Genomic DNA, 24,497 nt, shown 5'->3' with positions numbered 1-24,497 from the left:
ATCTTTAGTGAAGCAGGAAGGCCCACTGTCCTGTTACACACACGCCCCTGGAGCCCAAGTACTGCTGTCACGGCCTTGTCAGAGAGGTCGACCCTGTCATGACGTCCACCGGTGTCGGCTGGTTATGGGGCTGTGCCGAGGGCAGGACTCCTGCCCGCTTTTGCTCGTCGTCGTGTTTCTCCCGTTGGCCGAGAAGGTGCTCAGTAAACATCTGCAGAGTGTTACCTGGAGACACACCCTGGCCTCCCTCCAGCCTCGGTGCACGCGTCTCAGTGGCCTCCTGTCTTTCAGAACACCCAGTGCATTCCAGAAGGCTTGGAGAGCTACTACGCGGAGCAGGACTCCAGCGCCCGGGAGAAATTCTACACCGTCATCAACCACTACAACCTGGCCAAGCAGAGCATCACGCGCTCCGTGTCCCCCTGGATGTCCGTCCTGTCGGAAGAGAAGCTGTCCGAGCAGGAGACCGAAGCCGCCGAGAAGTCAGCTCAGTGAGGTGGGCAGGCTCCTTACAGTGTGTCACTTGAAGGTAACAAAGGGACTTCGAGGGACGTTTCATTAAATATAATTACCGATAATTTAGAGGTTACTCATTTATGGTGCAACTGCTTTTGTTTGCTGCTGCTGCTTAGCGAATAAAACTTGCTGCCGGCCACTCACGGGCACAAAACCAAGTGCATATCGGCACTGCTTAAAGAGCTCCGACACCACTTTCCATGTTAAGGAGCCCTAATTTAGCTACTTGGACTTACTGGATGCGATCAAAACATAAATTTACACCAGATATGCAAGGGGTTTGCATTCGGATAAATACTGCATTTTATGGAATTTTTTTTTACCCCCCCTTGCTGTTTGCAATCCTTACTCCTCAGCCATAGTGAGAGTGATCCCCACTTTGCTATGAGCAAGCTGTACTTCAGAATTTCTTCCAACCTTCAGTCAGGCGGCAACAGTGCCATCGCCAAGACGCGTGGTAGCGAGAGGTACAGAGAAGGAGGGAAATAGGACATCGGGGAGCAGACGGGCCCTTCCCTTCCCTGTGCTCATCCCTAAGTGTGCAAGTGTCCCGCAGCCAGGCACACTTGGGGGGCCCTATTCTGCCCCCCGACACCGGAGCTGGCATCTTGGTGCAGAGAGCACTGTGTTTCGCTCCAGTGCATGCAGACCGTGTCCCAGCATGTGAGGTGAGGGGCTGTGCAGAGAGGGGTCCCTGGGCCACGGGCTCCAGGACTCCGTCCCCTGTAGGTAGTCCGTCTGCTCTGTGCCATGCTGAATAGGAACGAAACCCCTTTGGTCTTCTGTTCTGAATAAATTCGCACCAACAGCCCTGTTAGCAAGTTAGCTTTTAAAAACTTATTTGTGTTGGAAGAGTGAAAATGTAATTGCTGGGAAGCCAAGACTAATTTTTATTTTGTGAACCAGAACTCCTTTGATGTAAGAAGCAGGCAGGAAAGGCTGGGAGGGGCTGGTGTGGCAACTTGCAAACCTAATGATGACATTTCAATTCACGATCTTTGTAAGAAAATGATGTTTCAACCTGAATCTTGACATTAAAGTATATGTTTACAAAATTGCCAGTTAGATAAGTGTGTAAGACGATTAAATAGAAAACAGACATTCGCAGATGTTTTCTTCCATGTTATTTGAATGTGTTGTTTCTGGTGGACATGTCAAAAGTTTCACTGTTTTTAGTAGATCAGAAATAAACGACGACTAGCGCGAGAGCTGTTGCAAACAAGCATGGTGGTCGTGGCCGACCCCGTCACCGCTTCCAAACCCAGTCTTCCTACCAAGGTGTTCTGAAGCCGTGGCTGTGGGCTCGTAGTGGGGGGGGGGGGGGGGGACGGAGCTGCGCGCGGCGATAGCTGCGAGGACACGCGGCGAGCGGGGACCGCACGCACCCCTCCCACACACACCCCTCCCGCACAGACACACGGATGCGCGCAGCAACACCCCTCTGTACTGTCCAGTAGACCTTGTATTGACTGTAAGTCCACTCACAGGTAACGTGTGACAGTCCGAGCAAACAGGGAACACGAGGATCCCCGCGGCTGCGCGGCGGACTGTCGGTGCCACACACGGTGGGGCCCCGCCAACACCGGCATGCTCTCCGCACAGATGCGGCTCCAGGGCCCCTTGCTGATGCCCGGAGTCTGTCCCCACACTTCTTCCCCACCCGGCAGGTGGGTGTCCGCTGCACTTCTACGCTTGGACCCGCTGACGGGACACGAAATAGCTCTAGTTGCGTTTATTATATTAACAGGGCAAAGGTGCGTCTTCTAGAATATAGCGACTCTATCACAGGGCTCAGGCAGACAAGAAGCCACAGAAAACAAAGAAGTGATCACTTGTTGTGAGAAGTTATTAACCAGCGCTTTTTCCCGAAGCCAGCAGAAGGGCAAGGCAGGAGCCTCCCTGAGCCCGGTTTCTGGGGTGCAGCCGGTAACCGCCCCCACCCCCCCATCTCACCCACCTTGCCGTCAGGATCGCTACACAGGCCGCTCTCAATTTGTGTTATTTTCTTTTTCAGCTTAGCAAATAGGCTTAAAACCACAGGTCTGGGTGTCCCTTGGGTGAGCGTGTCCGTCTGTCCCAGCCCCCTCCCCCCCAAATGGCTCGGCGATCAAATCGGCTCACGGCCCCGCTCCAATGCCGGGGACCCACGGCAGCGCGCCGTCTGCCAGGAGCAGCCAGGACAGGCTAGCTGTCGTACCAGTCCAGGAAGAGCAGGGAGAAGGAGCACATCACCAGGAAGAACAGGACCCACACTCGGAAGCCGGCGTTGTTTTTAATGGCCTGGGGGGGGGGGGGCAGTAGCGCAGGGATTTGTGTCACACAGGATTTTGGTTTCAAAAGCCCTCCAACACTCCACCCGTCTGCATGCACGCTCCCTCCACTGGGCTCTACCAGGGTATTGCTGGAGCCTTGCTTACCGTAAGGATGAGGAAAACCCCAGAGTGGGTTTAGAATCCCTCAGCAAACAGCTATTTCCCCTACTGGCTGGCCCTGATTCAGAGGTCCTGCACCTTCCTCCCAGGAAACACCCCACGTGTGTCCCAGGGTTAAAGCCACACACACGGACCTACAGAGCCACAGCTGGCCCAGCTGTGGTCCCCCAGCAGGATAATGACAGTGGTGGCCCCACGTCAACCCAGCCCAACCACTGCACTCAGAGGACCAAGTCCACTTAACAGAGTCCACTGTGGTGGCCCCAATACACAGGGACTCTGGCCCTTGGGGGGCGGGGGGGTCAATAAGCTTCCCCAGTGGTGCCCACCCCTGGATCAGGGAGCTGGTCTGGCCCTTGCCAAGAGTGACCTCACATGCCTCACACCACTCCTTTGGAAGGCAGTGAGTCATGGCTCTTGGTAACAGCGGGGGTCCGGGGTTTGGCGGGGATCAAAATGTGACTGTCCAGCGCCATCAGGAGGCGAGCCCTGGGGGCTGGGCCACAGCAAGGCGCTCGTGCCTCCTTGCCAGCAAGACGACCGCTGCTGCCTGGACTCGGTGCCACACTGGGGAGGCCCGGGGGGCCCGAGAGTACTCACCTCTCTGATGTCTTCATTACCCTCCTTGATATTCTCAGTTGCTCCGACAACTAACTGGTGAATGCTGTCGATCTCGGCTTCCTGTGGAAGGACAGCGACAGGTAGACCCAACCACTGTCTCCTTCCCCAAGCGTACAGACATCAGAAGCCAGCAGCTGCCACTTAGGAAGGGCCAGGACTTTACAAACATGAACCTGTGAGTCCTTGTGGCGCCCCGAGAGATAGGCAGCAGCCCCATTTTGCAAGAGAGAAACTTAGGGTTCAGAGAAGTTTAGTGACTTGCCCAAAGTCACACAGCAACCACGTGGCAGGACCAGGACTGGAACCCAGTGCCCGTGCCCCTTCCAGCCCCAGGTGCCACCCACTGTGCCACCTGCCGGGCAAGAAGGGACACAGGCGAGAGCTGCCGACTACACAGCACCCGCCACAGGCCGGGGGCTCTCCCTCTGGTCTCTCCTCTACTCTTTATGGCGTCCAGAGATGAAAGCTCCAAAGGCGTGTGCTTTAAAACCCATGCTAGCTTCAGGAAAGGGCCTTGTGCGTCACCGTTCTGTGTGTCTCTTAAAGAAAGGGCTAAAATGTACGAACATGAGCTGCCACGTCCTGAGCAGCTGGATAAGCCAGGCGTGTCAGGCTCCTCTACGCCAGCTCGGACGGCGAGGCAGGGGACACCGGCCCCGTTCCATGGAGGGCGGCGCAGCTCAGGGCACCCAGGGTCGGAGCCCGTCTGTCGGACTCCCCGGCCCCCGAGCTCTCCTACCGTGCCGAGCCGCCTCGAGCACAAGGCGTGTGCTCCGACAGGGCAGCTGACCTCGCCGTTGTGTGTCCGGAGGCTTCTATGCGAAGGCTCAGCATAGACGTGCCTGAGCAGTTCCTTAAACATGCTATTAAAAAGGCATCATGTACCTAATTTACAGTGATTTGACTCTGGCTGTGAGGTTTAGGGCAGGTTTTGTGAGGGGGGGTATCTTAAGCCAACTAGCCCAGTTTCACACAACAGAGCAGAATGGTTTTGTCTTGGACACCCTTCCACGGTCTGTGGATGCTACAAACAAGAGGACAAATTGATCAGGTCTGTAAAAGTGTTGCCAGTTACTGGCCAGAAGAATTTTAGACGGGGAGGCAGGTAACATGAAAAATCCTCTTACGAGAACAATCCTGTTTGTTGTGTGGACGTGACACCTGAGGTGGCACGGACCTGGCACCGCGGGAGGGACGAGTCTGGGCTCTCTAACAGTCGACTGAGAAGCGACTACCCAGCAGGCCACCCAGGAAGCGCTGGGGGCTCCCTGTGGGTTCTCTCTGAGCCCTACAACAGCCCTGCAAGGTCACTCCATTTCATAGACGCCACCTTGGTGACCGGAGGGCATCCAGAAAGAAGAGCTACCTGACTCCCTCCGCCATGTGCTCCACTGCACGCCGGGGAGGCCGCCAGCGGGTCCAGAGCAGAGGGCCCCCGCCACGAACAGCAGCTGCACCAGGGGACAAGAGGCCCGCACCCGAGGAGCCCTGAGTGCACCTGGCCAAAAGCACACGGCTCTGGACACTCGCTGCCCCAGAAATCAGGCAACCTCACGGGAAATATCCAGACTTCACAGTATACTCTTTTAAGCTAAAACTTTAAACGATGATTTTTTTCTTTCTTACCTGTTGTAAAACCTTCTCTGTGAATATCTCTTGGAGTCTGGAAATTTCAACCACTCTCCCTTCAATTTGCCTTCATTAAAAAAAAAAAAAAAAAAAAAAAAAAAAAGGTTACAGACAACCATTAGTACTTGGTAGTCCTAACGAGAATGCTACACATTTCTAAAGGATCGTCTAAGTGAGAAATGGAGGGGACACCACCACAGCCCCCAGAGAGGGAGAGGGACACGCGTCATCCGTGAAAGCACCACGTTGGGCTTGGGAAAGGAGACAGCACTGTACTTCCTGGCTCTCCTCCGAAGTCTCTCAGCTTAGGGGAGTATACTGCCCTCCCCTGTAGCTGACCCGCAGTGCCCCTGCCTTGGAGTCCGCGCCCCTGGTTACAAAAGGCAGTCTTCTAGAAGGCCTGTACCCAGTCTAGTAACCACAGTAACATGGTGGGGGTTCAACACAAAACACCAGAATGTGCTGACAGCTCGACTTTGTTACTGCTCAGTAGGTTAGGGAAAGTGTATTTGCCACTCAAACCAACTTCCTGTTGAAAGGAAAAACTCAAATTCCATCTGAAAAATATATCTGGGTTCAGGCAACCAAGTGTTTGCGCTTCTCCCTGTTTCAGGGGCAGCAAGAGTGCCCTGGGGGCGGGCTGGGGGCTGGAGTAGAGCTAGAAATGGAGACAGCAGGGGCTGAGCTCCCAGCCCAGGAGGCCCACCCTCCCAGGGCTTCTAGGCATGAAGGGATAGCGAGGCGAATGGAGGCAGGGATGGTGAGGGCAGAGTCTCAGAGCAAGGACCAGGAGGCCCACAGAAGGGTGAAGGCCACAGAAGAGCACGGGTGCTGTCAGAGGGAAACGCCTGAACGCGGAGTCCCCAGGGCTGCGTGGGTACAGCGCCGGGATGTTTTCTTTTGGTATGAGCCCACAATGCAGCAGGATTTCTGTGCCCAGCAAAAGCCCAGGCCTCCTGTTCGGACGCTTCAAACATTCTCAGGGCAACAGGCCCCACGTGCCTCCCCTAGGGGACCAGCCAGCCATGGCTCACATGGGCGAAAAGTCACTTGCCTTTGGTGCTGCTGACCCCTTTGCTGAGGGAGCAGACAGAGCCTGGCAGAGCGAAGTGCGGAGGCCGCCCTGACCAGCTGGTCTTCACAAGCCCCCATCTTGCCGGGGTGTCATGAGGTGCAAACAGCTCCCACATGGGGGCGCTCACAGTACCTGGTGCAATCTGCTGTGACTGGGAGCAACACATAGGTGGTGACCTCCCATGGCCCCACAAGTTGAGGGGAGTCGGTAAAGTCAGGCAGCTGCCTTGACCCCCGAATGGCTCGGGGTCGGGGGTGCACGTGGCCAGGGTCACAAGTGGATGCCGAGGCACCAAAGTAAATTAATCAAGTTCCCAGTTTCTGAGAAAGCGATCACGTAGGCCTTCAGCCCAAGAACCCACATACACACCTCACTTCATCAAACAGGCTGTTCATTTCACCGATCAGGCGCTGGTTTTCTTGTTCAAACTGTGAGGAAACAAACACATTAAAGGGTGGTGTCACACAACAAGACAGCCAAAGGCAAGCATCTAGCAAGGCTGCCGGGCAGAAATCTTTGATCGGCCCTCCAAGGATCGCCACCAAGTGCCTCCTTCTGGCATCAGTGTGACAACATCCCCATGGCTGGACTTGTGCCTGCCTGCAAGCCACCCTGATGCCACGGAGGTACAGGGCCGCCTGTCATTCCTGCTCTCTTCTGGTTCCCACGGGCCTGTGCTATCTGCCTCTGGGCCCATCTGTTTTAGGGGGAGTAGTGAGTCTGGCAGCTTCGCTGAGAGCAGGGCAGTGTGATTTCAGAGCCATGCTTTGGCCAACCCACCGTGACAGGCACACAGGCCCAGGAGCCAGAGGAGCTGCATTCCCGGGGCTCAGGCTGGGTACGGATGCCCCCCTGACACGCAGAAGCTCGTCAGAGCCGAGCTGACTCTGGAGCAGACAGTGGCTCCCCCGGTCATCCTTGCCGACTTGACTCTGGGCGAACAAAAGGATGGCGTGTCTGAAGCTTCGCCATGGTGTGGGGCCAGACGACCTCTTCCCCCTCCCCCACAGGACCAAGCACCCCGCCTTCGCATGCCCACTCAGCTCCCTGAATGCACAGACAGCTCCGGGCGGGGTCCTCCAGCTCCTCGCCCACGTCCCACAAACCCGGCTCAAAGGCCACCTTCTCCATGACCCGGGCCCCCGAGCTTGAAGCTATTTCTCATTTTTCTAACCTTGGTCTAGCACCTTCTGAATCTCTCTTAGGATATTTTAGGCCTTGTCATAAGCTGTGTGTGCCCCAAACTCCGTGTGTGACTCCAAGCTGCCTGAGGGTGGGAAGTGCGTCAAACCCGACTCTGGAAAGGCCGCACACCGTTCCTCCTTTCACATCTGTTAAAGCTGCAGCCGTGACTGCAGGTAACTTTCTGAGGCACTGTGGCACAAATGCAAGCAAGCTCTCGCTGACCAGACGCTTTGCCATCCGACTGAAGATGTGGCCGCCCCTTGCTCAGTAAAACAACGGACGGAAGAGATCATACTTATAGAAATCACAACAGTCACCACGGCCGTGCTGAGCATGTCACACACGGGGACTCACGGTCTCCCTGCCTCCTGTCTGGCTCCCACTTCACGGGGAGGGAAGGAGCTGCGCTCACTCGCCTCTGCACCTGCCCACGCTGCTCCCTTCGCCACGCCTCCTCACCCCTCCCTGTGCTTCCCTGTCCTCCCCTGGTGCCTTGCTCACTCCCACTCACTGGCGACACGGTCAGGCGGTCACTTCCTCCGGGCAGGGCCTCTTAAGGGTCCTCCGCTCACGTCCCCCCAGCCTTCCATGCGGGTGCCCTCCGTCCCATCTGCCACACCCTTGCTGCACCCCATTCCTTCCCTGGCACCCAAGCTCTGCCCTCATAATCTTTCAGGCTCCTCCAGTCTGTCCCCCACTCCTCGGTCAGAGCGACCTAAGATGCCAGTCATGTCACACGGCACCACGCCGGCCCTGTCCCGTGGCCCTGCCCATCAGTGCAGAGGCACAGCCTTCTCCTGTGGCCTGTCGCCCCACCTCCGCACAGGCCGAGAGGTGATGGGAGTCCCCCAGCTGCTCCCTCGAAAGCCGGCCTAGGCACCTTCTAGGGACCAGACACACCGGCAGAATTAACCACCTTCCTCCACCTCCTCTTGTAACAAGCTCCTCCGCACTTGGCTGGCCCATCGCGGCACTTCTCGCCTCGGTTCAGGTGTCTTCCCTCCTGGGGCGGGGCTTTCTCCTCTGGCCCGCAGGGCAGGGCCTGCCACACTCCAGGGGCCCGGTCCCCAGCCCCGCTGCTCGTCCAAACACAAAGAGGACACCGCTCCTCCGCAGACCCACTGGGTCAGAAGATGGGTGGGCTGGGTCAGCTTCCCGAGGGGCAGGAATGGCGACAGGCTGCCCTGCTTGCTGCTGACACGGTGCCCAGCCCGCCCTTCTCATTGTGCATGGGGCAGGCTATTTAAGGGATTAAAAACTTCACTTCTGACTTCAAAAGTATCAGCTCTGTTCACTCTCAACAGTTACTTAAGAGTCCAGTATTTGAGGAAAAATACAATTACTTGAGCATGTAGGTGCTCATTTACTTTCAATAATTCTCCCAGGTACTACTCAGGGTTTTTGTTTGTTTGTTTGTTTTTTGCAGGGGGCATTTTCTTATTTTTCTAATGACAAAATATGGCTCTGTCATTTTAAATCCTCAGCCCTTTTATGCTTTTTAAACTGTTCCTAAGCAAGATTAACTAGGGGTTTGTGAACAAAGCTCTTTCCTCCCCAACTCCAGGGCATGTGGCCCCTGCCGCACCTCCTTTTTGGCCTCCTGTCAGCAGCGGTCAGGAGTGGGATCGGATTCTGGCTCTGATTTCCTTCAACCCCTGGGTTCTTAAGGCCACCGAGAGGTACCCAGGCCCTGCAGTAAGTGAGAGAAACAAATGCCTCAAGGGATCAAGGGCGATAGGGTGAGGAGAGAGGTTTGCCGAGGCTAAGCACTTCATGGAAAACGGCCTCCATTTGGGGGCGGAAGTTACAATGACACTGTTTTCAGGAACAACAAAACCTGTTTCCCACAGCCAAGTGCAAGGTAGTCACCTCATGAGACCTGGCTGGGCTGCCGACAACACTCACTTGCACCGGATCTCAGGGTGGTCTCCGATGCTGCGCAGCGGCAAAGCCGCGCACCTCACCTCAGCTGCTGAGTAAGACAAGCAGCAAATGCTGGCCGGAAGGGGCAGGTGGTGGACACGCCTGGGACTTCAGCGAGCCAGCCCCGGTGGCCACGTGGCAACTCCTTGGATGACCCTGGACCAGTCACTGGCTTCTGTCTGGCCTGTCATGTGACAGGACCTCTTTGTAAACAGAGGTGGTGGTGACACCGAGGGTGGGGAGGGATGGCTCCTTTACTTTCTAAGCTGTATGCCCTTGGGCAGATAACTTTTCTGTGCCTCTGTCTTCGCCACTAAAATGGGATGATAACAGTACTTAATTAGCAGTTGTTAAGAGGAAGATGTGCTAATACATGTAAGTTGCTTACCAAGTGCACGGCACACAGGAAGCCCTAAGTGCTAATTATTATTATTTAATCTCTCTGGGAGTGAGAGTCCAGATACACAAAGTGAGTCATGAAATGCTCTGAAGGCCCTTCCACCTCTCTGGTTTCAAACTTCAGAGGGCTGCTGTGACTCAAGGTCGTCTCACTCTCTCCAGCATGAGAAACGCTCACACAACATTCACTAGGGCTCGCTGGCAGCTGCTGGCATCTGTCTGCCACGGGGACGGGGACTTCACAAGGTGCAGTACCCAACGAGGCCTGGGCTCCGTGGTCAGCACCAAGGACAGGGGTACCCATAGGCCCTGGGAAGGCAAACCCAAGGACACTGTGAGGCACTGGAAGCACTGGAAAGGGGGACGTGAGACCTGCATGATGCGAGAGATGGACAAGAAGGGCCTGAGAGGCAAGACAGCAACCAAGCTGTCTTTGTGGGCATCCTGCCATGGCTTCTTCCATCTCTATACTGTTTGCTCTCAGCACAGACCCGATGCCCCCAGCAACCTCCCCCTGACCCCTCAACCACAGTGGTAGGCACCACATTTAAAGGTCTAGGACTTGGGAGCTCTCCAGAAAATGGGGCCTGCCACAGTCCCTACCACATGGGGTGGCATGCATTAATAAACGCTGAAGTGCTCAGAGCAGTACTTGGCATATGGTGTGTGTTACATGCGTGTTAGGCAGTATTATTTAACTGCTTTATTCCATTTAGAAGTCAGTTAGACTTCCAAATAGGGGGCCCAAAAGGGTTTATAATCTGGTTTAAAGGACACAAATCCACATTGTGAATACACTGTTACAGAAATTCTTTTCTAATCTAATCCTCTTTATTATAGTTTTAAAAAGAAAATCACTCCTACAAAGGCCTTTGAGTATAAAATGAGGCCAGAAGAGGTTATTTGCATTGCAAAGAAGCAAGAGCAGCTAACTGAACCAAAGACTAGGAACCAACCCACAGGGGCTGGAACCCACGGGGGCTCAGCCTAAAAAGCAGTCTACCCCTGGCGCAGGACCTCTTGGGTCTCTTCCAGATGTGATTCATCTGTGCCAAAGAGCTTCACACTCATGGCTCTGTGGCCCTCACCTCCATCCCCACCTCTGCCCCTGTGAATCTGAAATGTCCCCAGGGTGTGGACCTGGGCTTTTAGCTGTGTGGTGGCCAGATTCTGCCTCTTGCCATGAGCACGGCCACAGATCACAAGCCCTACCGGCCGGCCGCCTGGTGCTTCCAGGAGCCTACCACAGGGGACAGGGGCTAGGGACACCTTTCATGCAGATTTCAGAACAGAAGTCATATGCACGTCTTTAAAATTATGCTAAGGAATACATCAGTAAATGCAGGTGGTTTCACTTGAGGCAAGTAGAATGAATGCAGGCTTAGAAAAGGAGGTATTTTCTCTATGTAACATCAGAAAACAATTTGGTTTCACTCAGCCTGACCACAAAACATCTGCTTATATTAACTCAAACGTTAATATACCTGCATCATGGGTTATAAATGGAAATTTACTGTGCAAATCATATAACACTCTTGCAACCATCTTGGAACACGTAACAACTGTTCCTATGGGTGAAATAATGAATTAAATTGGTATTATTAGGGCTTAATTCACTATTTTACCCCGAGGAAAAATTCCAAAACAGTGATTATGAATTATGACTCCAATTTGCTACAACACTTTCCAATTTAAAACCAATAATGCGCTACTTCTTTCTCTTCACATTCAGGGGTGAGCCCGTCAAGATGTGGGTTAGCCAGACTATAAGCTATGGCACTTAGCTATCAATCCCAATTAAGAGAGAGGTTAGCTGAACATTAAGTAGGCGGCCATCAAAGTTCTGAACATCACATCCTTCTGCCCAATCCACTTGCAGGAACACATTACAAATTAGGGAGGTCTTGCCAGTTCCAATGGCTCCAGTCCCTGATACTGGGACCCTGAAATAACCAGCATCATTGGGCATGGTCAGTAGCATGTTTACAGACAGCGACTCAGGACGGGACAAGGAAGGGGAAGCACAGGGCATCAGCAGTCATTATGCACAGAAAAGCCTAATGACGGGAACCTTTATTCTTCATCTACCTTGGCTAAACCCCGTTCTGGAGATGTGCCGTGACTGCATGTGTGCACGGGGGCCGAGACCGGCTGAGCAGCTCCCGTGGGCCCTGCATGCGGCTGGGAACTCTTCCACACGCTACTGCATTCCCAACAATTCTGTGGGGTGGTGATTCTTGCCACACTCAAGTTCAGTGAGGCTAATTTTCTTGCCCCAAATTACACACACAGTAGGTGATATAAAGAGGATTTGTAACTGACTCTGTCGAGTCCCCGAGCCCATGTACTTTCATCATCTCTCACTGGAATGGGGCATCAGTTGATTACAGACATCGTTGCTGCCAGCCTTCCTCTGGTCCACCCCAGCATGCGTCCAGAGGCTTCTAAAGGTCATGCATTAGCAAAGGTTAACAAACCCCTACTGCTCACCACTACCTACAGGAGAAAGGCAAACTTCTCTGGCAAACAACGGACTCTTATTTATGAAGTGTATAAAAGGGGGAAAAAAAAGCCTTAAACAGAAGGTAAATTCTGCTTACGTACAAATCATTCAAAAGACAGAGCTATGCATATTTTTTCTCCAGGGAAGAAATGCGGGTACTCTTACATTATTTAGGGGAACATGAAATCAGTATTTTCATTAATAAAATCCTGTACAAACTGAAGAAAAACTGAGATTTTAAGAAACTTCTCCCATCACTTGGCTGTAAGAAGGGAGTATGATCTAACTGTCCTTCACTTTCATTGGCTGGCTCCTCCGCCCCAGCCTGCCCCCCGCGGAGCACCCCCAGGGCCATGTCCTCTGCCTCGCTCCTCTCTCGCCACTATGCACTGCTTCAAACAGCAGCAGCAGGACTTCTCCCACATGCATGCACGTCTCTAGCCTGAGCCTCGAGCCCCACTGCCCACCAGACACTTCCCCTGCATGTCCCAGAGGCGCCTCACACACACAGCTGTCCAAAATGAAATTCGGCAGCCCCTGCCCTGCCCAGCCTGCTCTCCCTTCTGACTACCAGCATCGTTTTCCCAAGTCAGAAAGCTCCAGGCTCCTCTCCCAGTCCAACCCAGTCCACTTCCCCCGCACCTCGCTCATCCCTGCCTCCACGGCCGCGCCCCGACCAACCCCTCGTCACCTCCCGACTAGCTGGAATCCACACTGCAGTCTTTCCCTAGCCACCCTCCACATTCGAACTTCTGGCTCCCACGTCTGCTGGGCCTGGGGAGCGCAGAGCATCTACTCAAAGTCAGAGGGTGCATCCTGGAACCCGAGAGAACCTGGAGGAAGGCAGGGGCCTGGCAAGCCACTGAAGTTGTTTGACTTAGTCCCTGAACTCAGAATTATTTTTGCCTGTAAAGAACAAAGAGAGCTCTGCTTATTATTCCAAAGCAAATCCCACAGGCTCTGAGGGAACACCCCAAAGCAAGTCCTAGGAAAGTCGCGGCTAATAGTACCATCCCTGGAATCAGTTTTGCGCTTCTAAGGTGATGATTTTAAAGAGGAAACCACTTGTCTAGGGGGGTAAATGTTTGTGAAACTGTACTGTGTATAAAATACACATGAAATGCCATTGAGCTCCAGCTGCCACCTGCATGACCCCGTGATGCTGCTGTGAGTGTGGCAGGCACACCTCAGTCCTTTCTGCACACGTGCAGCTGTGACCCAAGAGCCTGCGCACTGCCCAGTGTCTTCCACCCCGTGTGGCAGAGAGAGATGTCCTGCCACTCCGAAGGGGAAAGGCAGAGGCACTTGTGAGTACCTGCTGTGTGCCAGGCACCGTGATGCACGACCCTCCTGGTCAGCTCACTCAGTCATTAGCCCTGCCGTGGGGTGACCGGGCAGCGGGTCACAGCTGCACGTGTGCAGAGAGGACTGAGGTGTGCCTGCCACAATCACAGCAGGTCACCAGGTGACCCCCCCCCCCAACTGTGGGTCAGTCCTTTATTCAGTCTTGGAGAAGAAACAGGAAGTCTGGAGAACAAGAAGATCCTGAGCCAATGCTCTGCTCCTGGCAGCCGATGTTCAAGAGAGCGGACCCGCGCACCCGGCCACCTTCACGGGGCCCGGCCCACAGACCTGGGCACGTAACCCCACTCAGTGGACCCCGGGAGGATGACTCTTTTTTTTTTTTTTTTTTTAAGATTGTATTTATGTGACAGAGAGACAGCCAGCAAGAGAGGGAACACAGCAGGGAAGTGGGAGAGGAAGAAGCAGGCTCCCAGCAGAGGAGCCCGATGTGGGACCTGATCCCGGAACGCCGGGATCACGCCCTGAGCCAAAGACAGACACTTAACGACTGCGCTACCCAGGCGCCCAGGAGGATGACTCTTCTGCCAGGCTGCCCGAGTCAGTTTGCTACACGGCTCCAATACAGGCTACACTCCCTTAGGCCACCAGATCCCCCCCCCCCGGGACTCCCATGAACTCTGATAGGGGAAAGAGTGCAGGGTCTGGAGCCAGGGCTTGGGGCACAGGATGTGGCTTGGCTGCTCTACTGACCCTGTGACCTTGGAGGGCATTAGAGGTTTTGTGCCTTATTTTTTTCAAATATACAGAGGGATGTTCCTACTTCACTGGACTGTTGCAAAGATTAAATAGGACAACATATGTAAAAGGCTTGGCATATAGGGGGTGCTCATGAGTACATAATAACAGTAATAACTTATAGAATGTTCTAGTAATGCTTACTGATGATACTGCCCATAGCTTTTACATTACACTTATCAAAGGCACTCATCATTCGAACACCGTTCTAGGCTCTGGGAATATGGGCACAAAAGAAGACAAGGTCCTGCTCTCATGGCCCTTATATTCTAGTGGAGGGATGAGGGAATAAAGCAGGGTACACGGACAGAGTGGCTGGGGGCCACTGCAGGTTGGGTGGTTGGGAAGGCCTCTCTGAGGACCTAACAGTTGAGACCTGCAAGCTATGAAGACAACAGAAGAGAAAGAAGAGCCTGACCACACAAACACCTGGACCCCTTTCTCATTTGACAGAGCTTTGGCTCAGAGCTCCACTACCCATCTTCTGGAACAGGAGACTTAGGTCAGAAATCTGGGAAGTGAGGATTAGTCAGCTCTACCACTAACTAACTAGAGGACTTTGGGCAAGACACTGGACTGCTTTTTGCCCACGTTGAAAGGAGATGGTGATGGGCCACCACCCCTGAGCACGACTATTGAGAGCATCATGGAGAAAAAGGGGACCAGCAGAGTTCCGTCCCCCGTCAAGTGCCGCACAAGTCAGGTGCGGCCACTGAAAGCGTGCCATGTGGGGGCCAGGTTAGCTCTGTAGACAGAGGACAGTGTTGCGCCAGGACCAAGCTAGGAAACACCTGCTCCCCGCCCCAGGAAGATGGATTCCATTTGGCTCAGTCACGCCAGCGTCCGGACGAAGTAGACACAGACACTGCTGTAAAGGAGCTGGCGGGCTCGTGCCAGAGCGATCAGTTTCCTTTTGAAACTCATCCAGAGAGGACGGCCTGCAACTGGCAACTAGACCTTAGCAGCTAAGCTGTTACTCGTCCTTTTTCAGTCATTACTCACGCTTTCTCCACATTAGCATAACACCAGCAACTCAAACAATTGAAAAGCACCACAGCAGTAATTACAAAAGACCCATTTAGTCTAGAGGACTATTTTACTGAAGCTGAAGTCTAATATTAGTAAAATTATTCTAAGGCAATTTCTTCTTTAATTACGCTACTACAATTTTAAAACTTATGAAAAGCATATTAAGGATTAGGAAATCAAGTGCAAAAGTTGTACCTAAAATATTTACTTATAACTTTTAAAACTCGGTATAGCAATCAGGGCAAGGGCATTTAGGATGACCTCCTAACTAACACCAGTTAGCAACACCAGACGGCAGAGAATAGCCTTACCATTTGTATTTCTTCTGGGGATAATTCATCGTCACCTTTGCCATCTCCCCAGGTGCCCAGTTCAGGTTGCGATTCAGCTGGAACCTTTTCTGTTTAAAAAAAAAGAAGAAGAAGAAGAAAAGCAGAAGGCAAAATAATTCATTTTAGAAGAGGCCGGCTTCGGATGCAGGCATGGTGCGCACATGGTGTGGAATGGGGTCTTCCAGCTCTGTCCACATCCGGTGACTGAGGCGCCGCCCCACAGTTCTCCCACCATGCTTAGACACGTGTACATGTGTGTGTGTGGACATGTGTGTGCCCGGGTGTGCAGGGGGAGAAGGCACCTCATGCAGTTTCAGTGCCACGGTGATCTCAGCAATGTTGCAAACCAAAGGGACAATCTTCAAAACCAGTCTTCAAGTGTATTTTGCCTCAAAACACAAACTCACACACTCATGCCCTCCCTCTGCTTTCTAAATACTGCTGAATATATGCGTATTTTCGTAAAAAAAAAAAAAAAATACAGGAAACGACATTCCACTCCCAAATCCTATTCCTCTCCTAGAAGTCACCATGTCAGCACTTGGCTGTAGCCTCACAGACCTGACCTAGCGTGTTCACATACACACAGCTGGAACTCCCTGCCTGGCGCCACGCCTCAATCCAGAAATTAAATAGAGAGCTGTGTGTGTGGTGCTTCACTTTTAGCATACTGTTCTGAAACCTGCTGTTTAGGACTTCACCGTATCTCGGGAGATCGTCCTACGTCGGTCACACAGCTCTGCTTCGCTCTTTTAAGCCGCGTGACACTGCATTGTAAGGCTGCGCCGTTCTTCCGTAGCTGACCTCCCGGGGAGACCTTCGGTAGTCTGGACTTCTCATCAGTGTCATGGTGCCGTGTGCCAGGCCACCCTGCGAGCACTCTTTGGTGTACTCCAGGACAGACACCTGAGCACGAACTGCTGACTGGAGGTGCGGGAACATTTTAGGGAGCTTTTTGACTGTAATCACACAAACGGGTGATGGACACTTGATGAAGTAAACCAGCGGCTCAGGCTCCTAGGAAGGGCTGTACCACCCAGGACCACGCTAGAGAGGCCGGCCTGCCTGGCTCAACGGGGGTGCGGAGGACACGGGAAATATATGGAAGGCATCTGCCCCTGGTGGACACCATAATGGGGTCTCTCTCTTTTTTTTTTTTTTAAGATTTTATTTATTTATTTGACAGAGAGAGACAGTGAGAGAGGGAACACAGGCAAGGGGAGTGTGAGAGGGAGAAGCAGGCTTCCCGCCAAGCAGGGAGCCCGATGTGGGGCTCGATCCCAGGACACTGGGATCATGACCTGAGCCGAAGACAGACGCTTAATGGCTGAGCCACCCAGGCACCCCAAGGTGGGGGGGGGGTCTCTCTTTCTAAAGGTGACTTTGCGTCTGGTGTCTCAGTGGGGCCTCTAGGCTTGTCAGGGGCTGCCAAGTACTGCTTCTTTTTCTTTTCTTCCTCAGCCTCAGGAAATTTCCCAGAGCTGATCTCAGCTCCACGAGATGGGGAAAAGTCCAGAGTTTTTGTTTTGAGACTGATAAGGGAAAAGACATATGATAGCACCAATTTAGAGAAAGTTTAGGCAGACCCTGTATACAAGGTATTATCATTCCAGACGCATCATCACAAAACCCTCCATGTCACCTAGAACACTGTGCAAGTTTAAAATAAATGGCTGTTTTTGCTAGAACTATATTTATAAAAGACATTTCTATATAATTTATATATAATAAATATACATGCAAATATAATAAACATATATAACACATATAAAAGAAAGGCTGAAAGTATGTGTAGGAACCAGTGAGCTGTTTCTCAGAGAGGACACCTTCAGGTAGGAGCCTCTGCACTTCTAACTCACCCCACCTCCACCCCTAGAGCCGCTGTTTCCAACATGACCTCATTATGGTATCCACGTCAAGCTTCTACTCTGATGTCAAGGGTAAGAACACCACAATTAGAAACACAGAAACATCAGTGACATCGGCTCTGAGGATAAATGAGCTCTGAGCTGGAACGAACTATCTGCTGAGAGGATGCGTGCTCTACAAGCCGCTCCCCTCGGTAGCCGTCGGGCGCCACCCTGACCTGCTGCCGCAAGGGTCTTCACGCCGTCCTCTGCGCAGCCCACCCGCAGCCCAGCGCCAGGACCCATGCCCAGGCCCCTCTGCCTGGCCGGGCCCCACCCGCCTTGCCCACTGGAGTCTCCACACCCCTGCTCTTTCCATGCGCCGTCCTGCCTACGTCCCATTCCACTCCGTGCTTTGTGACCTCTGCGTATTTACACACACTGTTCCCTCTGCCTAAGATAGTTTCCATTTTAGGTCCAGACTCATTTCTCCAGGCACTTCCTCCTGAAGTCCCCTCTGAGTGAACTCTGTTTTTCCCACCTGTGCCCTTTCTTAGGGCACTACTCACTTTCTCAGGGGCTGGCATCTTGTCCTGCCCATCAATTGTGAGCTCCCTGAGGGCAGGAGCCATGGCTCATTCAAGAAGTGTAGCAAGTATTCACTAAAACCAGGCCCATCTTAATGCTAAGGGACACCAGTGTAAGGACACAAACTGTAGATGGGTACATGAAGGGACGCCTGGATGGCTCAGTCAGCTGAGTGTCTGACTCTGATTGCAGCTCAAATCATGATCTCAGGGTCATGAGATCAAGCGCCCGTTGGGCTCCGCACTAGGTGGGCAGTCTGCTTCAGATTCTCTCTCTCTGCTCCTCCCCTATGCCCAGGTAGTTCGCTCTAAAATAAATAAAATCTTAAAAAACAAAAACCAACAGGTCCATGCAGACCTCATGCTGGCATAGCCAGAATATGGAAGAAGGCGGCCTAAACATCGACGAGGACAGAAGGGCTGCATGACGACAGAGCTGACTAAGTGCAGACTGGTGGCTTTTTTAAAAATCAGGAGCGTGGCAGGCTCTGCCTAGAACTATACCACCCAGCCCTCTCCTGAACTATGTTTTGTCTAAGTTACAGCTCACGTTTCTAAAAGAGAAATGACAGCCTGAACAGCTAAGCTGAAGGTTTCCACATAGCCCAGGCTTAAGGAGTCCTTCTGCAAACTGCAGACACACTTAGCGCAATGCCCACAGGCAGGTGTAATCCCGTAGGGGGAGCAGCTGGGGCTGGGGGACCGAGACTGACCTGCCAGCATCAAGGTCAGGATGGACGAAATGTCAAAGGCCCCCACACGACAGGGCAGAAGCACAGAGGTGGGCGCACACAGGCCTGGGGCTCCGCGTGGCCTATCCCCACGACTCCCAAGTGTCTCCAGCCCTGAGGCCCTCCCTGGGCTCTAGGCTCACTCCGACCACCGGCTCACCGTCTCCACCCGAAAATCCATCAGGTGTCCCAGCCCTAGCATGTGGACACGAGCATTCTGGTGCTGCCCCCGCCGCTCCCCCGAGCCTTGCTGCCAGACTCCTCTCCTCCTACCCTCCTCCTCGCAGTCCGCCGGGCTGCTCAAGCCCCAAGCCTGGGTGCTCCGTCCCTCTGTCCCTCACATCTCCCGTCCCACCTACGAGCTCATCTGCAGCTCCAAGCTACGGCTGGAGTTGGAGCGCTTCTCTCTCTCGAAGAAGCCTCCACCTCCACCACTGTCTGACGGGCGACGCTGTCACCTGGCGCCCGGACTGCCGCAGATCCCGAGGCCACTGCGGCCACTTCTTCCTCACTTGGCTCCGCTCCACGCAGCAAAGAGGCTTAGACTGTGCACCAGACCTGCCACTCTCAGCCTGAAAACCTCCAGGGGCTTCTGGCCACACGCAGAATCAAAGGCAAACCTTGACCATGGCCTGTAAGGCCTGTACACGCAGGCCTCGGGCTCCATCCGCCTGTCCCTGTGCCGTCCTCACTACCGCCTCCGCCTGTGAGCTCACATGCGCGTTTCCACGTGCCAAGCTCATTTCCCCCCACACCTCTCCGCGGCTGGGTCCTCTGCCTGGAGAACTCGCACCCGAATGAAGGTTCTGATTCGCCACATCCCTTGTTGTACCGCACTTCCCTTTATCGCACTTCACAGACACTGCATTCTGTCAAAGTGATGCTTTGTGGCAACCCTGGGTCAAGCAAGTCTACTGGCGCCATTTTCCCAACAGCGTTTGCTCACTTCATGTCTGTATGTCGGTCAATTTGGGGTATACTGCCATTTTAATAACATTAATTTTTCTCATCCACCAACTTGGGATGCTTTTTCCATTTATTTGGGTCATCTCTAATTTCTTTCAACAATATTTTATAATTTTCAAAACGTAAGTTTTACACTTTGGTTGAACTTATTCCCCACATACTTTATTCTTTTTGGTGCTATAAGGGAGTTGTTGCTTTTTAAGTTTCATTTTTGGATTATTCACAGCCATATACAAACTAACGGAAGATGGGTGGTTTGTGGAACAGCGACTGCACACGCCAGCCACTGCTAGGCCCTTCATATGCTAGCTCATGTGACAGTCTCAGCAAACCACGGCCACATGATGCCACAAGAAAGTGCAGGCTCAGACTCTGTGTAACTTGTCCAGGGTCACAGCTCAGGACAGAGGCCAGGCTGAGAAACCAGGTTAGTCTGACTCCGAAATCGCTTCTGTGACTCCATGCTGCAGCCTTGTTTCTTGCCTTCCCTTACAGACCCACAAACAGGAACAAAGGTGGGATACACAATGGTAAGAGCTTTCTTTTGGGGAAAAAACAACAAAATGAAGTACTTAAAAGTCTGTTCTACACGCAGGAATGTGTACAGACAGGAAATTGTGTACATTTTTCATATTCAGATTTCACTAGTCTTTGGGATCCCATGTAAGTAAGGAAGAGAGGACTACATAACGAGCATCGCCAAATGACTGAAGGAGAGGGAGGTCTGAGGAGTTGGGGGGACAGTGAGGCTGAGCCGGTGGAAGCAGGCAGGCGTCAGGGTGCAGGGGAAAAGGCAGGAGACGATGGCCACAGGGGATCTCAGAGACATCCCAGGACCAAGATGGGGGTGGGGGAGTGTCTCAAGATGCAAAGATACCAGACAGCAAAGGCAACACCAATGACAACTTCCCGCCCTCCTCCCCATCCCTCTAAAAGGTAGGTATCATTACCCCCATTTTAAAAATGGAGGAACTGGTGCTCAGAAGTGCCAGGTGGTGCTAGAGCTGGGACTGTGGCGGCCTCAGAAGAGACACTCTTCCTACCATCCTGTCTCATATGCGGGGGACAGGAGCTAAACTGGAGAGTTCACCCTTAACATCTGGCACGCTGGCTGAGTCTGGCGAGAACCTCGTGATTATAAAACAACAAATACGGACTTTAAAATGAAAATATAAACTGTGAGGAAGAGGGTTCTTTCACTCCTACGATGTACCTCCCATTGCCCAGAGGCATCCTCCTTTCACATCAGGAAACACTCCCACAGCAACTAACAGCCGTCAATGCTCCCGATCACCCTCTTCCCTCCTTTCGTGGTTTTCAGTGATGTACTGTTTCGAAGATTTATTGAGCACCCTCTATATGTCAGGCGCTGTTCTGGGTGCCAATGTTAGAGCAGTGAACAAACACAGAAATTCCTGTCCTCACGGAACCTACACTTTAGTAGGAGAGACAGATCGTCAAGAACATACACGAGTAAAACAAACAGAAGGATGGTGGCATGTCAGGGAGAAGGATAAAGCAGGGAAGACAGGAAGTGCTGGGAGGCCTCAGGCCTTCATGCTTTCTTTACTCACCCTCACTTGGGGAGGGGGGTGGATCCCAGCCTGTCTCAAGGGATCGATGCTGCCTACAGACCCTGCCCCCTGACCTCCAGACTCATAAACCCAACTCCCTACTCAACAACTCTGCCAGGCATCTCAAAATTAACATGCCTGACACCGGGTTCCTGAGCAAACCAATCTCCCGCATTGCAGTGAAGGACAGCAAACTTCTCCCTTGTCAAAACCACCACGATCTTCCTTGAGCCCTCCTTCCTGCCTGTCCCACATACAGGAAGCAAATGTTGTGGCTCTACTTTAAAACCTATCCAGAATTCCAGCACCTTCCCCCCACCCCTCTACAACCATGAGTATGCTCTACCATTATCTTGTTTCTGGGTGACTCTAGCAACCTCTTCATGTCCCTATTTCTCTTCTTCAATAGAGCCACCGCAGGGGCCCTGCTCCGACACAGATGGGTGTAACAGTGCTCCGTGCAGACCTCCCGCACATCTGCTTTCCCCGGCCTGTGACGCTCTTGCCCCAGAGAGACACAGGCTTCACTCCTCACTGCCCTTGGGTCTCTACTGAAATAGCAAGCTCTCCGACCTCTCAGACAGGCCTGATCTCTCCTACGACCAGGACCCTCTATTGCAGAGCGCATACAATGACTGTATACTACGCCGGTGCGATTATTCCATTAACATCTGTTTCCTGCTGGCCTGTAAGCGGAGGGGTCGTATTTTCTACTCACTACTGTCCCCAGCACAGTGCCTAGCACGGCAACACTCCGTGTGGGCTCAGGGCTGAGCAAGGGCAGACAGCTCTTCACCAGAGATCTACCCTCTCAGCTGGGCCCCAAGAATCCGTACTGGCTTCTCCCCACTCTCATCAGCCCTACAGTATTTCTTGAATGAATGAGGGATTGAATGAGTATGCTGTGTCTGGCATGAGTAAATTTAGACATGATATCCTATATGTTGTCTTTGAAAAGCTGGGCCTTGTTAGCTCATGAGTGATGCTGGGGTTTCCTTCATTAGGGACCACTGGAGATGGGAGGTATGCAAGGCCTCCGGCCTAGCGGGTCAAGGCAGCCGCCAGAGAGGACAGGCTCAGGCTCTATAAAGAGTGATCCGGGTGCTGCCCCTTTCTTGGTTTTGACTCTGGACGGGTTATATAATTTCTTCAAACCTCGATTTCCTCACACATAAAATGATGACAGCACCACCTCAAAAGATCCAATGAGACTCGATCTGTTGACGGCCCAGCATGAGCCCAGCACAGTGGAGGGCTCACTAGGTGCTGGTCTCCCCAGTGACACTATTTCCAACCACAGAAGTGGCCCCTGAAATTTTTCAGGTGCTCATTCCCACACTGCATTCTGAATTCCCCCTCTTGTACGATGCAGGGAGTAAATCAGATGGAAAGGCAGCAGAGCTCGGCACATATATCCTGAGTCTACCACTTACGAGTTTTTAAGTTTCCCAGTCTCTCACAAGGCTCATCTCAAAAACAGGTCCACAAAACCCATCCCAGAGGGCTGCTCTAAGAATGGTGGTGGTATCTGTAAAGATTCAGGGCAGTGCCTGGCATCCGGGAGATGCACAGGAAATGCCAACCACTGTAATAACACAGACGAGGGGACTGAGCAAGACACCCAGCCCCCAGGGCCTCAGCGCACCAACATCCTGGGATTCGTGCAAAGCAAAAATCCCACCCCTGCTATACTTGAGACACAGCAGACTAGGCATGCATTGTCTACACGGGGTGGCCACACAGGGTCAGTGCTAAGAGGATGCTGAGATTACGGGACAGGGCACCACGTGGGGGCAGGGGAGGCAGTGCCCCACCTTTCCTGACACTGGAGGGCAAGATTCCTTGAGCAGAGAGATCTTACATTCCTCCCGGTTCTGAGCCTCCAGCTCCCACCCTGGTGGTGCACCGCAACTCGGGCCCTTTCCCTGGACACTGCCAGTTCCCGGGTGACTGGAGGAATCCTCCTGCCCTGCCCCAACAGGCATCAACTCCAACTGGGACAGAAGAAGAGGCTGCCCCTTCTGTGTTTCCTTTGCTTTATGCAAGTACACACACCACAAGATATCTAGGACTGTGTTCCTTTTTCCGCTCTGTATTCCTGCCAACACGTAAGGAAGAGATGCAAGGCAGGACTCTGGTTTCAATTCATACCTGGATGTTCTTCGGTGACAGGCTTTTCTTCAGAGTCTTCTGAAGGATTCCGTGAAACTTTCTCAGAAGACGTGGATTCTCTTGTCTTTGTACTTGGCTCTGGTTCCAGCTTAGATCTAAATAAATAATGAGCAATCATATCATTTGCTGACACAACAAGGTTCTGTTCTGACCACAGAGGGAGTCACGTGACCCCTGCACACGTGTTCTGTGCCCTCCGTCGGAGAGCAGGGTGGCTAAGCAGCAGCCACACCAGTGCACCTGTAGCGGGGCACTTACTACAAGGGACCAGGGTCACTGCCTGCAGGGGGAGGACTGGGCACCCCCACCAAAGCTCACGGGGGGAAGAACACAGGCCGTAGGTGCTGAAGGAAAGGACGCACAAACCTGGCCCACATACGGACACCGCGCTCAACGTGTGTGGTGAAGGCTGACTGATCCACAAACCCAGGACACTGGCTGCTTCACACCAGTGCGAAAGTGTTGCTAAATACGCACACACACACACACACACGCGCGCGCGCGCGCGCGCGCGCCTACACATCACGTAGTATATGTAAGGAGTATCTTGAATAGGTTAACTATAAAAACATAAGCGCCTTGTCTCAGGAACCAAGGCCTCTGCACTTGGCGTCTGCCTCCGGGCTCCTCCTACGCCTGTACTGTTTTACCACTTTCAGGGCAGGGCTCGACCTCACCTACTCCTAGAGGCCTACCCTGACTCTCGGATCTCAAGCACACTCCACATGGCACACCGTGCCACAGCCCTAGTCTTCTTCACAGGCAGTCACCAGCATCCAGGATGACCCCCCTAGTTCACTTGTTTATTGCCTGCCTCGCTCCGCCGGAGGCCACGCTCTCAGAGCAGGGTCCTGGGCTGTCGGCCACAGTTGCTGA

At 53.0% G+C, this 24,497-nt stretch overlaps 2 protein-coding genes across 4 annotated transcripts in view; one reads left to right on the top strand and one right to left on the bottom strand.

Annotated features, from left to right (window-relative positions):
* NSG1 (neuronal vesicle trafficking associated 1) overlaps window positions 1-1,722 on the top strand; it is a 30,520-nt gene extending 28,798 nt beyond the window's left edge. Inside the window, exon 5 of the mRNA XM_026514396.4 lies at window positions 292-1,722. Within this exon, the coding sequence (XP_026370181.1) occupies window positions 292-495 (204 nt within the window). The 3' untranslated portion in view covers window positions 496-1,722. The remainder of the gene's footprint in view (window positions 1-291) is intronic.
* Window positions 1,626-24,497, bottom strand: part of STX18 (syntaxin 18) — a 116,800-nt gene continuing 93,928 nt past the window's right edge. For all 3 annotated transcript variants that reach the window (XM_026514389.4, XM_057309866.1, XM_026514390.4), the window contains exons 6-11: window positions 23,601-23,716; window positions 15,724-15,812; window positions 6,643-6,701; window positions 5,196-5,265; window positions 3,549-3,629; window positions 1,626-2,796 (exon numbers count right to left, since the gene is read on the bottom strand). In XM_026514389.4, the coding sequence (XP_026370174.2) occupies window positions 2,701-2,796; window positions 3,549-3,629; window positions 5,196-5,265; window positions 6,643-6,701; window positions 15,724-15,812; window positions 23,601-23,716 (511 nt within the window). In that variant the 3' untranslated portion in view covers window positions 1,626-2,700. The remainder of the gene's footprint in view (window positions 2,797-3,548; window positions 3,630-5,195; window positions 5,266-6,642; window positions 6,702-15,723; window positions 15,813-23,600; window positions 23,717-24,497) is intronic.

Source organism: Ursus arctos, unplaced genomic scaffold, assembly GCF_023065955.2.
Source record: "Ursus arctos isolate Adak ecotype North America unplaced genomic scaffold, UrsArc2.0 scaffold_9, whole genome shotgun sequence".
In the NCBI taxonomy this organism is placed as follows: domain Eukaryota; kingdom Metazoa; phylum Chordata; class Mammalia; order Carnivora; family Ursidae; genus Ursus; species Ursus arctos.
This window is presented reverse-complemented; position numbering and strand designations above follow the sequence as displayed.